At 34.8% G+C, this 12,894-nt stretch overlaps 1 protein-coding gene across 2 annotated transcripts in view; it reads right to left on the bottom strand.

The window, feature by feature from the left end:
• The window catches only part of POT1 (protection of telomeres 1), a 59,928-nt gene that overhangs the window by 30,759 nt on the left and 16,275 nt on the right, over positions 1-12,894 (bottom strand). The window contains exons 7-10 of one of the 2 annotated variants that reach the window (XM_059847219.1): positions 12,833-12,880; positions 11,555-11,669; positions 4,678-4,808; positions 1,977-2,045 (exon numbers count right to left, since the gene is read on the bottom strand). In XM_059847219.1, coding sequence (XP_059703202.1) covers positions 1,977-2,045; positions 4,678-4,808; positions 11,555-11,669; positions 12,833-12,880 — 363 coding nt within the window. The remainder of the gene's footprint in view (positions 1-1,976; positions 2,046-4,677; positions 4,809-11,554; positions 11,670-12,832; positions 12,881-12,894) is intronic. The other variant, XM_059847220.1, reaches the window with a different exon arrangement.

Below are 12,894 nucleotides of genomic sequence, written 5' to 3' on the forward strand. Positions count from 1 at the left end.
CCTTCCACTCTTCAGGAAAAGAATTTGAAAACTGGATAGCAGTGCAAAAGACAACACACTCTTCAACATCTTTTTTAGTAGAAAGTTTCAAACCTAATTTTGGCCAAGTTTATATATTTGGATCACATTTTCTCAGAAGCCACTAAGTCTGGGAGGTATATTCTGCCAAAGTTTAATGCTCATGCAGCATGCTATATATCCAAGGTCCAGATTTTCCCCCCTCATCCTTATCAACCTACAGCTAGAGCTGCCCAGGAATAAGAAGAGAGCAGATACTTCTGCAGTGTCCCTCAGCACCTTCCATATTGCATCATGTAGAAAGAAATCAACTTCCATTGGACAAACTGGATTAAACTAAGGGAGAGAGTATAAAGAGACAAGGAAACTGCTAGCTAAGAGCAAAAGTAAGATTGCTCCTGGAAATAACAGCAGATTGTTTAAAGATCAAAGTAAATAACACAGTGGAATGAATGCTATGTTAAATTGTACTAGATTTAGGAGAATGATGCACAAGAAGAGAGAACAGAACTAGCAAGGATAACAAAAAAGGGAATGTGATACTTCTATGCTGTTATGAAGCCATGCTCCAGATATTTCACATTCAGATTCCCCCTCCTCTGTGGATAAACACCTTAGAAAGTCACTAGCAAAACCTACATCTTACACTTGTCAATCTACTGATTTATGAAAGGAATAACCGTCTATATTGTGGCTATTAAAACCTTTTGCTCAAAGAGACTATGTTTTACACTGTAAATCTAAAGAGTTTGAATCAGATGAATATGCAATTAATAGCATGCAAGGAATCTGATCTTCGTGGTGTTTTTTTTGTATTTTTTTATTCTAGAGATATAGGATGCTGCATTGGGCAGGGTGGTAATTTGGTCAAAGGCTGGATTTGATGATCTTGGAGGTAACTTCCAATCTTAATGATTCTCTGGTTCTGTGATCTAAACAGAACACTAAAGCAATAGGATTATAATCCATGATTAACCCAAGGTTAGTAGATGACAGTTACTGATGTCTGTGCACACTCAGTTCAGCTCATGATGCATTTATGATACCATATTCCATAACCCCCAAGACCCTATTTTTCTAAAGGGTATTTTCTGACATGGTGCATGGCTTGAGAACTGCAGTGGTGATACAATAATACTATGTAAGAAAGAAGGTGACAACTTTACAATTCCTACTTCATTTGTTACAGCAACTGGCCCCTATGTACAGAAGTTAAGGTTAATGACAGTAAGAGAGGAGAACAGCATCAGGATTACTATGACAAAAAGCTAGAGAATTAAGGCTTTGTAATGGCTACAGAGTTTGAATCATGCCAAGGAAGCCATACAAGTGAAGTTTATGATCAGAGGTCCGTGTCTCGGTCTTCATTCTCCAAGTGTTGCACATGAACCACACAGTTCTGCAATGCTGTGCATTCAGGAAAAAGACCCACCAGAACACATCCTGGACATCCTGACTGCATTAAACTACTAGAGTACACTGAACAAGATGAACACCAAAATAACAATGTGCTTCACCTTTTCTAATATTCAAACATTAAAACAGAAATCAAATACCAGTTATCTTCACTGGAAGTGAGGAAATAAGTTCTTGTTTGTGAATCACTCAGAGGTAATAAGGAATACTAGAGAAAAGCCAATGAGGAAATTAACCACTCTATCATCACAGCAGGGTTTGAGGCATTTTAAGAAAGGAGTTTTGGCTGGTATTCTGCCTAAGTCAAGGGAGTATAAAATATTGCAGGCTTAGCCACTACCAGCAGATTGCCCTTTCCCGCTCTTTAACAGTGTGCCATTAGGCATTATTTCTAAGATATTAAGAGCGTTCACAGCGAACAATAAAAAGGCAGGTCCAAGAAAAATCCACCTAAGAAAACTCCTTCTTTGCCATGGAGACAGAAGAAGACTAGACAAATAGATCACAGGCCTGGCTTTTATACTGGGAGATGGGAGACTCACCTTCCATAATCTCTGCAGAGCACTGATTGTGGCTGAAAGCCCAGGTACAGTACTGTACATTACTAAATCCTGTAATTCATGAGAAATCATCATAGGATGACATGCACAAAGATGTACTTCAAGAAATATTAACAAAAATGTAATTAAAACTAGATAATTTTCCAGTTCTATTACTAAGATACTTAAAATTTTCTTTCTCTGCAACAAATACTAAGCAAATTAAATTACCCTCTATCCAGAGTAATTCCAACAAAACTGTCTTCACTAAATTCCTATTAGCTCGGACCATCAGATCTTGCCAACACCTTTGTTACTAGGAGAAGAAGTCATCCATTAGAAGCCAAAAGTGTAAGTGGGAGCAGTGATTTTAAAATGTGTTTGCTATCAATGTCAACTTCCTGGAAGTACCTTGAAAGCATATCTGGGGCAGACAGAACAAGAGGACGTGCCGTAAGGGCTGTGTATAACTATCTCTTCTTATTGATAAGCACAGCTTTCACAGACTGTGGCCTCTGCTACCCTGGCTTGCTTTCCATTCAGCAAGCTAAGAAAAGGTGATTAAAGCCTGGAGACAGAAGCAGGAAAGAGTGGAGGAACTGCTGAAAGTGTAATTAGAAGTCATCCCTACTATGCTGCTAGTGGCTGAAAGAGAAAGAGGTCCTTCCCAGTTCATTCCCAGAAGCTGGCACCAGGCTTTTGTATCAGACCTCTACCTGCTCAGATCGGATATGAAAGCTTCCAAAGTACCCTGTTACTTAGTCTGGGGTAATCAGAACACACCCATCCAGAAAAAGACATCTTAGTCACTCTAGATCATTTTCACTTAGAAAGTAATTAAACAAGCTCTCAACTCATGAGCAGCTGGAGGTCTGTTAGGACTGGAAACCACTTAGAACTTAGCTTATACTTAGCTCAACTGTGATGAAAAAAGAAGTGTATATGAGAAGCAAATTGATAGACTCTCTCTTTAAATACTGGAACATCATCTTGGAGAATGATAAAGTACCAACTGACAAGGATTTTAGAATTCTAGACCTTCTCAAAAAAGTGATGCCAAATCAGAGCAGTGAGGTCCCTTACATGTGCTATATCAGTAGGTTTCATTAGTAAGTTTGTGATAATAATAAATAGTAGAAGTTAGACAATACTATGTTTGCTTAAAACAGGGTGCATACATAAACTTCCGGACAGTGGTCTTGTTTGTTTGCTTGAATTGTACTTAAAAACCAATACTGACCTACCACAACGATACAACTTTTCAATTTTCAATTATATTATTTTGACCAGTCCCTTTCTACTTTCTCCTTCTTCACATATATAAAATATGTACTCTGTTTTCAGAAGCAATAAACAAGTTACCTCCACTGAATTTCTGAAATGAATGTATCTGAACAACATTTACCCTGATGGATTCAGAGAAAATATGAAAATTTAGTGTAAGAGTTTCCCATCTGAAGTCAAATTCATGAACTTCCAAAACTGATAACACATCTCAAGTACTGATCAGCACACAAGCTTCAAAATGTAAATACAATTTAATTCCACTCTTATTACATATATAGATGGTCTTAGAGAAGCCTTATACTAACCCAGAACAAGTTAGCTAATTTCTCTCTCAATTGTAAATACTTATAATATAGAGGAGTAACTTAAGACTGTTTCTGAATCTTAACAAGTCCTTTCTTAACAATCTCAGTAGCAGAAAAATCAAATACTGGATAAATCTTACCACTTTTTAAATTTACTGTCATGGGGTTTTCTTCTTTGTTCTCCTGCTACAGGAGATATCAAAATGTACATGCTCAGTGCTGCAGATATTTATCCCTTTTATCATCCTTTTGTACAATCCTAAATTTCCTAGATCTCTTAAGTTTCCTAGGACACTCTCAAGAGTGTTCACATATGCAAACTGGTTTTTTTGTTGATGTTATGTTCTTAGGTTTTAAGGGGTTTTTTATTTTTTGTTTACTGGCCTCTTTCATTACATTCAACTTCTGCTATAATTATTTTACATAAAAATACAAAATTATGTATGATTATGTTGCAAATTAAAATCACATCTTTCATCCCATTATGCACCTCTTTAAGTATGGTCCAGCTTTACAGGATTTCCATTTAGTCCCTGTAGGGTGGTTCTTCTTCCCTATACAGTTGCAGCAGGCACAAGAAAAACATCCAGCAGAAGCAGTATCAAAGCTATAAACAGTTTCCTGCATGCCCTTTGATACAGATAAATATGGAGTAAAGCAGGATAACACTGAAGCAGCAGCAGGAGCACACTGCACATTAACAAGTCCAGACAGATTCCTTCTACTGGAGTGATTCTCTGGGTGACCTAAAGTGCTCCACAAGAGAAGAAGAGAAGACTTAAAGAAACTCCTCAATTCTATCAGTTTGAAGAGGAATAAATTGTGCTGATTTATGTTAGTTAAATTCTAACCATCCAGAAGTACCACATAATTTTTTGTAGTTTAATAATAGTTTAATAAATAAGTAGTTTAATAAATATTGTTGTTGTTGAAAAAATGTCATAGTTTACTTTCAGTTTTGGTCCACACCATAACCATAGCTGTTTTAACAATCAGCTGCTTTATCCAATGTCTCCAAGAGTTAATTTCTGTACATATAGAACTAAATTATTCCTATGGTCCTCTCAGTGCAGAAAAGCAAGCACGTAAACCCCCCACACCCTAGTACATACCTTTACTCTATGAAATCGAACAATATCTCCAACTTTGTAAATTTTTGGTAGAGAATCAAGGTTTCCACTAAAAAGACTGCACGTTAACTTCACATTTGATGGGTCCACAAGTGTTACAATTGAGCAATAATCTGTAAAATATAAAAGTGTCTAGATGAGTAACAGGCATTATGGAATTATTAATACACAGATATTAAATTTGAGAGGAACATCCCTATGGCCAATTTTTTTCTGCTATGATCTGCGTAACTTTTTAAAGTTAATTTTTTTACACTACCATAATAACTGAAGTGTGGCCCATCTTGCCAATAATTAGCCCAAATAACTGAAAATTAAATGTGAGATTAAGCACAGCTCAGTGTGCAAGAACACACAAACCTTTTTCTTCTGTCTGCAACAGGCATGCTATTCTTTCACATTTCAATTACTTCTTCTACAAAATGAGGCACATATCCTCAATTTATTAAAATAATTTTCTAAGATTTATTTTGCACAGCTTTCTGAAAAGGTAATGAGTTCTACAAGTTCTGCAGGCAAATTAAAGCAAAAATTACATATCCTTGATTTCAACAAAATATGCAAGATAGATATATATACCACAAGAATAGAGTCACACAGTGCTAGGCAGAAAGTAGAGTAAAAATATGAAATATGCCTTTCTGAAGTTAAACTTCATAGAATTTTACTTCTAATAATGATCTAAAAAGTAAAATCAAAACAAGATGCAAAGATGACAATGCAGATCAGCCAAGAACAAAGCAGTATTTGTGGATTACATAAAGAAAACCTGTATTTTCCATTTTAGCTTACAGAACATGCATGTTCTGATACCTTATAAACAGAGTAAAAGCACATTTGCTCTTTTGTAACATGGCAGCTGGTAACCTACCTGAGAAACAAAGTAGCAGTAGAAAGAAAGGCTGTATCCTGGCCCTAACCTCCTGTACCTCTTATTGTCCCTCCAACAGATACCTGTAACCATAGCCACAGGAACAGAGACTAGAAAGGAGGAAGGAGGGTGCCTGGAGTGAAGTGAACCTGGGAAAGGTGGAGGAACAGTGTTGTCCCTAACTGTTCAAATATGCCTTTGTTTCTCAATATCTGAATAGGTTATTAGGTGTTTATGTCACCTGACAATGAATTAAATTCCCCAAATCAAATCTGTTTTGCCCTGACAGATACTTTCTCATCTCTTCAAAAGAAAAACCCAAAAAAAAGAGAAAAAAAGTCTAAATGATCAAAAATCCCAACTTCCCTTAGCTGTAATTCTTTGAGGCACCTGGTGATAATGACACTACACCAGTTTCTACAGCTAGGAACTGAACAGAGGTGTTGTAGGTCTAAACCAAAGTCAATAAAGTCCCCATTATGCACATTATAAAGATGCAGACACGTAAGTTGTGGCTAGACAGCTTTGAAAGAGAATGCTATCAGTCTAGTAAAAATGACAGATTTGCCCTATATAAAAAAGCTACAGGAAGGCAGTCAAAAAAGATGATTGTTATATGTAAACTCTCTGAACAGATTCCCTAAACATGAAGCCAGGTATGCAAGACTGAATTAAAATACATGCTACAAAAGAAATATTCTTCCATTTCCAGCACATATACCCTTAGATTTTGCTATCATTTAAACTTAAAATTTTGAATTACCTAAGGATTTGAGTGAATGAAGCAGTGAAAGAAATCCAATGAAGGCTTACCAAGAAATAAAACTTTTCCTAGGGATACAAAAACCTTCTGTATTTCTATAAAACTAGTAATCTTCTTCCTCCCCAAGATTTTATACAGATTCAATAATGATTTATCATTATTGAATCTGTATAAAATCATGAACATATTGAATCATCTTTTGCATTCAGAAGTTGCTGAGATCACTTTTTTCCACTCCCACCAAAGGCACAAGGTCCACATACAGGCCATTTTAACATTTTATGCTAGGAATGTCAAGAATAAACTTCAGTCACTGGCTGAAAAAACTGCAAGTATTTGCAACTGTATTCTAAAGACTGATGTATTTGGGTATGAATTCTAGAGGTTAACTTAAAAGATCTGTTGCAAATATGAACAAAACGAGCAATTAAGAAGAAAAGCCCATATGGTTCATAGATTTACAATCCTTTGGGGATGCAGAATAACATGCTACAGTGCACTGATATAATCCAACATCACATTCAAGGGGAAATAGCAAAAACATTGCACATTAAAATTGTGGTTATTCTTTGATGCTGTCATTATGCAACCTAGTCAGCTTCATACATGTGCAGCTGCCTATTTAATGGTAGAAGTTAAACACACTACCTCAATTTTCTGTGTAATTAGCATAATCATAACAGACTGATAACCATCCTAGTCAAAGCAGTATAAAACAGTACACTTGCTTTACACAGCCAGGGAACACTTTCCACATTATAGAGGTTTCTCTGTCTCTGTGACTTTAGTCTTCCATGTCTTATCACCTCAAAACATCACTTCTACAAACCTAATTACAACAGAGGTCTCTGAGAACAAAGCATAAATACTCATTTTTTAATTAAATCCTCATTCAGCAAAGTCCTTTTTGAAGGTTAAAAATAAAAAATTACTTGTATTTTCCAGCTGAAATGTGAAAATCATTTCTTGTTTTCCACAGTAGCATTATAGATCAGTGAATGAATTTACATTTCTGAAAAAATAGTGAGTCAAACTCTATACAGAATTGCTGAATTTATACAATGTCCTAGAGTTAAACATAACAATATAATGTCATTGTTCACACTTTTGATTTTTCTCAATATACTACCCAAAACAGCAAAATTCCTTCATTACCAAGCTAAAAAATAAATAAATAAGTAAATACATAATGGAAGTTTACATATTGGAGTCAATTTTCCCTTACTAGGGAAATTAACTAAATTGACTAAAAAAAATCCACTGATTTTCTTTAACTTGCAATAAACTGTCTTAAAAATATTACACAAGGGATGCACAGTTCAACAAATTTATATGCTACAGAAGAAAGCTTTCTACTTTCATACTAGATTGTCTCAGTAAAATCACTGAATTTCAGGGCTACACAGAACTTTAAACTGCACCTACCTTTTTTTAAAATATATTTAATTACTATGGAGAGGTATCCTCACTCAGGCTTAACTTCATGTGAGGAACCACCTGCCATGGACAGCTATCTATGCTGGTAACACCCCAGAACTGGTGTTACAAAAACAAGGAGACATAACTCATGTGTAACTTAAATGATAGTACAGAGTGATGGTCTGCATGCATCTTACACACTTTTTATACTCTTTCAGCTAAGTCCTTATTGTTCTTTAAAAGTAAAATTGCTGTAACTTTTTAACAAGTTCTTTATTTCATGTCATAAAAAATTCCACAACTATTTGGTAATCAGTGAAGGTTGCACTGTCTGCATGGAGAATGATGACTGTCAAGCTTCTAGGTCCTTTAAATAGTTTGAAATAGGAATCTCTTGCAGATCTGTAAAAGTTACTGAAAATCAAAAGTTGCCTCCACTACCATGACAGTCTAGGTTCATTCTTCAAGTTACAACTTTTCCTTCATAATGCCACAGTATTTCCAGTCTTTTTATGGAAATCTCTGTTATGTTGGCTATTAGCATGAGCAGAAAGCCAGCATTTCTTCCCAGTGTGTTCAGATAGAAAAAAAAAAAACACAAAAAAACCCACACCCCACAGCTTCACGTACAAACTCATTTTTCAGTCATCCTAAGAAAACCAGAATTGCTTAAAAATCTTTCCAGATTAGTAGTTATTGATATTGTAGGACTAACAAGTTGTTTAGAATTTACTGATTAAAAATTTATTGTAGTTCTACTGAGGACTCCAGCAGTTCCTGACAAATATGCTTGTATAAATTGCTAAGGTGGAAAGCATCAATCTAATTACACATCCCCCTTTGGGCAATCATATATTTATTCTTCAATAACATTTAGTGGAAAACCCACTACCCTGAACCAATAAATTCTCCCTTCCAAGAGATAAAAAAGGTTTTGGGCAATGTTGTTAGCAGTCAGGGACTCTAATTAAAGATTGCCTTCTGTTTCTTTTATTTCAATGCACACAAAAAAGACAGATTATTGTAGCAAATTATTCTCTCTTCAAAACTAAATGAAACATTTAATACTGTTTTCAAGAATTACTGAGGCCATTCAATACACAAGTGTCTGCACTAATACCAAACAGCTGACCCAGCTGATTTACCATTTAGATTTCAACAAGACAGGAAAAAATAATACAAATGTACACACATTCCTGTGTGTGTATATATATGTATATGCAAACATATGCTGCAGAAGCCCAAAACAAAACCTCTGAAGAATCAAACTGTTTTACTAGAGCTTGTTATATCTAACATGGTAATACACTTTAGAGATACAATTTGGTAACTACCAGAAGCATCTGGCTAAACAGATGTTTCAATGCCATCATTTGTAATCTTTAGATCAAAGTAATTCAACTATTTATTATTATTAATTCCTTTAAATATTTTTATCTTTAATTTATCAACTATATTTTAAGATAAGAAAGAGTGATTATTTTAAAAAGAAATGCATATAAGCCACTGTGAACAGAAGGGAAAATATTCTAATCCCTAGGGGTCCAGAAATGAAATTGCTGTCTTTACCACTGCAACAGTTTTTATTCTGTTCTGCAAAACTTATATAAATCCTCAACACTTTGATTCAGAAAAAAACCCCAAAATGGAACACAATACTTTGAAGGAAAAACTACTGCAGCTATAACTGAGTCTGCTTCCTCACAAAAGGACACCACAACATTCTGTGCTGGGTTTGCTTCACACTGTAAAGCTGGTTTGCTATTACTTGCTAAAAATTGACTATTGTAATTCAAGTAAGCCAAATGGTACCATTTAAATTAGAGTTCATTTTTCAGCTACATAATGTGAACCAAACTCTGGGCTGTTTGATTATCTTGGCTCAAGACCAAATAAAAATTGAGAACAAAAACAAAACTCTGGGCTTCAAAAATTCTTTAAAAATCTGATTTGATTCTTAATCTGCATTTCGGGCATGTAGAACTGTTGACGTGGAAGTGGTCAAAATTATTAGAAGTGTCTTTTCCAAAATTGCTATCCTTTATTAAATTTGATTCTAAGAAATATTTTGTAAAAATAAAATAGTTAGAATCTAAATGAGTGTCTAGGTAGGATAAAATGAGATTTAACTGAACATGTGACATACAAATACACTGCATGTATCTATGACAAAATGCTAGATGAAGGTTCCCCCAGAAAAATAAAACATTAATTCTATTACATTGCTAACCAGCAGCAAGGATTCTTCTTCATTCTTCCCTGCTTTATGGAAAACACTGAGCAGTATTTACATTAAAAAAGAAAGTTTGGGGAAGCAGTAGATGTCATCAAGGTTAAGTACTTGAGATATCCTTAGGATTAAGAGAGGGGAGAGAGGAGAATATAATCTTCATTAAAAATTTAAAATATCTTAAACTATTGGGGAAGGAAAGCAGACAAAATCCCATCTGTCTCTTCTATGAAGCAAGACCTAAAGCACTTTCTTGGTTAGTTTTCAGGACTCATGAGGGTCTTACATACAGAGGTTTCAAATGATATGCCCCAAGCAAAAGCGTGCTTAGCTAAAACAACTTTCTTTGTAATAAATGATTTATGAACATACTGAACATTCACTTAAGTCATCAGTGTTTTAACACTCACCTAATGTAATAATGGCAATGAAAATTATGAACTTTTAATTACAGATCATATAGGCCAACAAGACTAAATTAGGTACCAGTCCAGTGGTACCCAGCTTCAGTGGGAACACAGTGCAAAGCATCAGCCTTAAGCCTTAATATGTGTAAGAAGAAGCAGCATCTTATACCTCAGGGCATATCTATATAGTGAATAAAGACCTATGTGGATAAAGCACAGTGGCCCCACTTTCTAGGCTTCCAGGGGGCATCAACATGAAGCCACATGACTCTATAATTACAACACATACAAGAGAATACATTGGTGCAGGATTGGGTCAGGTCCAAAGCAACTACAGAATGTTCTGACAAGAGCCACTTCATGCCCTGACAATGCAGAACAATCATTGACCATTTTGTACCCTCTCAAGCAAACATCACTCTGGATTGTGCAAAAAATCAAAAACCAACATTGAAATATTTGACTAATTAGTGAATATTTTTACCCAAAACCCCAGACTAATTAGAACTGTATTAGAGATTTTCATTATAAAGAAGCAAGTGAATTACAAATATCTTCATAAATAAGAAATATCAGATTGTGTCCCTATTCTCCAGTGATATTGTTGTTATTTTAATAATGTCAACTGAAAATATACAGGGAAGGCATATCAGGAAGTTATTAATGACATTTTGGCAAGGACTAGTTGCTAAACAAATAATCATTTTCCCTATTAAATTTCTACTAAAGAAATTGAAGTGATTAACTTGACAAATAACTCCGCTGAAAAAAATCTCTCGAAGCTGCTTCAGAGACATGCCAGTTTGAAAGTCGGTGCATTTAACTTCACGTTTTTATGTTTCTGGAAAGAATGGCTGCCCTAATGATTTCCAGCAATCAGTGTTTGTCTAATCTAATTAAGATGTTCCAAATCCTCAGTTCCCTGAAGTCTTGTTAAAGTAGCTGGACAAATGATAAATCTCTTTTAAGAACTTTCCTCATTTGCTATCTCCACCAGTCTGCCTAAACTGACTGATATCTCTTATCTATTGGTTTTTCTGTTTCCTTGGTATTAGCTGGTCTAAGCTATGGTCAAAGGATCAATTTGTTTTTCTGGTTGATTTTGAACAAACATAGTAAGAACAGTTCTGGCTGGAGGACATTTCAAATCTCTTGAATATAGTACATACCAGTTCCTTTGCTAATATAAGGAGGCTTGAAGAATTTCACAACGCCATACAAGTTCACTACAGTTCCATCTTTAAGATGATTCAGGGGAGTATACACATATTTTGGAGCAACAGACTGAAAAGGCACAATACAATGAGGGAACAGAAGAAAAAATTATTCAAACATTCATACAGAATTTTTGTCTTTTAACATCACTCATCCTCAGACATATTTATTTCATCTTAAAAAAAGAAATTAAGATTAACTATTTCTTTGTATCTTATTCACTTGAGACTCAGAAAGCACACAAGACGTTTTAATTTCTTTCTGTGATTGCACCTTTCTTACAATAAGCTAACCAGTTAACTGAAGTAAGTTTCAGCACATGAACCAGGTGAGTAAAAGTCATTACAATAAAGAACAATCAAAGAGAATTTTTTACTGATTAACATGTCCATCCAGATGACTTTTTAAAGCACATATATAAATAGCTTTGTATTTCTGCTTGGCAGTGTCACTGCACAGAATCCTTGTCTTGGGCTGGCGGTGGGAGCAAGGTTACCTCTCACAGCCACTGCGCACATCTCCTGATTAAAATACCACAGCTGCTGGAGGATTAAAGAAATTAAGGACTACTTTCTACAGTTTAAGGACTATTCTCCTCCCAAGGCTGCTGATTAGACTCTTTAAAAGAATATGAGTTCTCTCAAATTGATTGATAACTTAGGTTTTCAAGTACTATATTGAAAAAAAGGAACTTTAAATAAAAATTGAAAACAAACTCTATCACCATTGGTACTGAATCTTTAACATCATGAGAAAGCACACTAAAATTTCATAAACCAGTTCCTCTGCTTTTAAAATACTATTTCTTGTAGAATTTTAAGTCAGACACATAAGGGCTTGTTCCAAATAGAAATCAAAACAAATGTTAAGACCAGTATTGGAAGTCTGATTTTAAATCAAAGGAAGTTTAATATTTCCTTTTTTCTTTTTACAACACAAGCATACAATCTTATTTAGACCAACAGTTACCTTTCTAAGTCAAATTTCCTAAACCAACATGAAATCCATTTGGAGATCGAGATGAGAACTATACTACAAGTATAGAAAATGTACTACTTCTTTCATATTTTATTTTGTGTTCCAGGTATATTCTTTGAAAAACTAAAAGCTAAATGACTGCTGGGATAAGCATATGGAAATAAATTAAACAGGAACAAAAATGAATTCCACACCTTCTTATTAACATGCAGTTAATCTCATATGATTTAAAAATATCCCAAATACAAACTCACCACAGATACAGTTTCTAGAGCAGCAGTTGCTCCTGGTTTAGTGTAAATCTGTGGAGAAAAAA

Source organism: Haemorhous mexicanus, chromosome 5, assembly GCF_027477595.1.
Source record: "Haemorhous mexicanus isolate bHaeMex1 chromosome 5, bHaeMex1.pri, whole genome shotgun sequence".
In the NCBI taxonomy this organism is placed as follows: Eukaryota; Metazoa; Chordata; class Aves; order Passeriformes; family Fringillidae; genus Haemorhous; species Haemorhous mexicanus.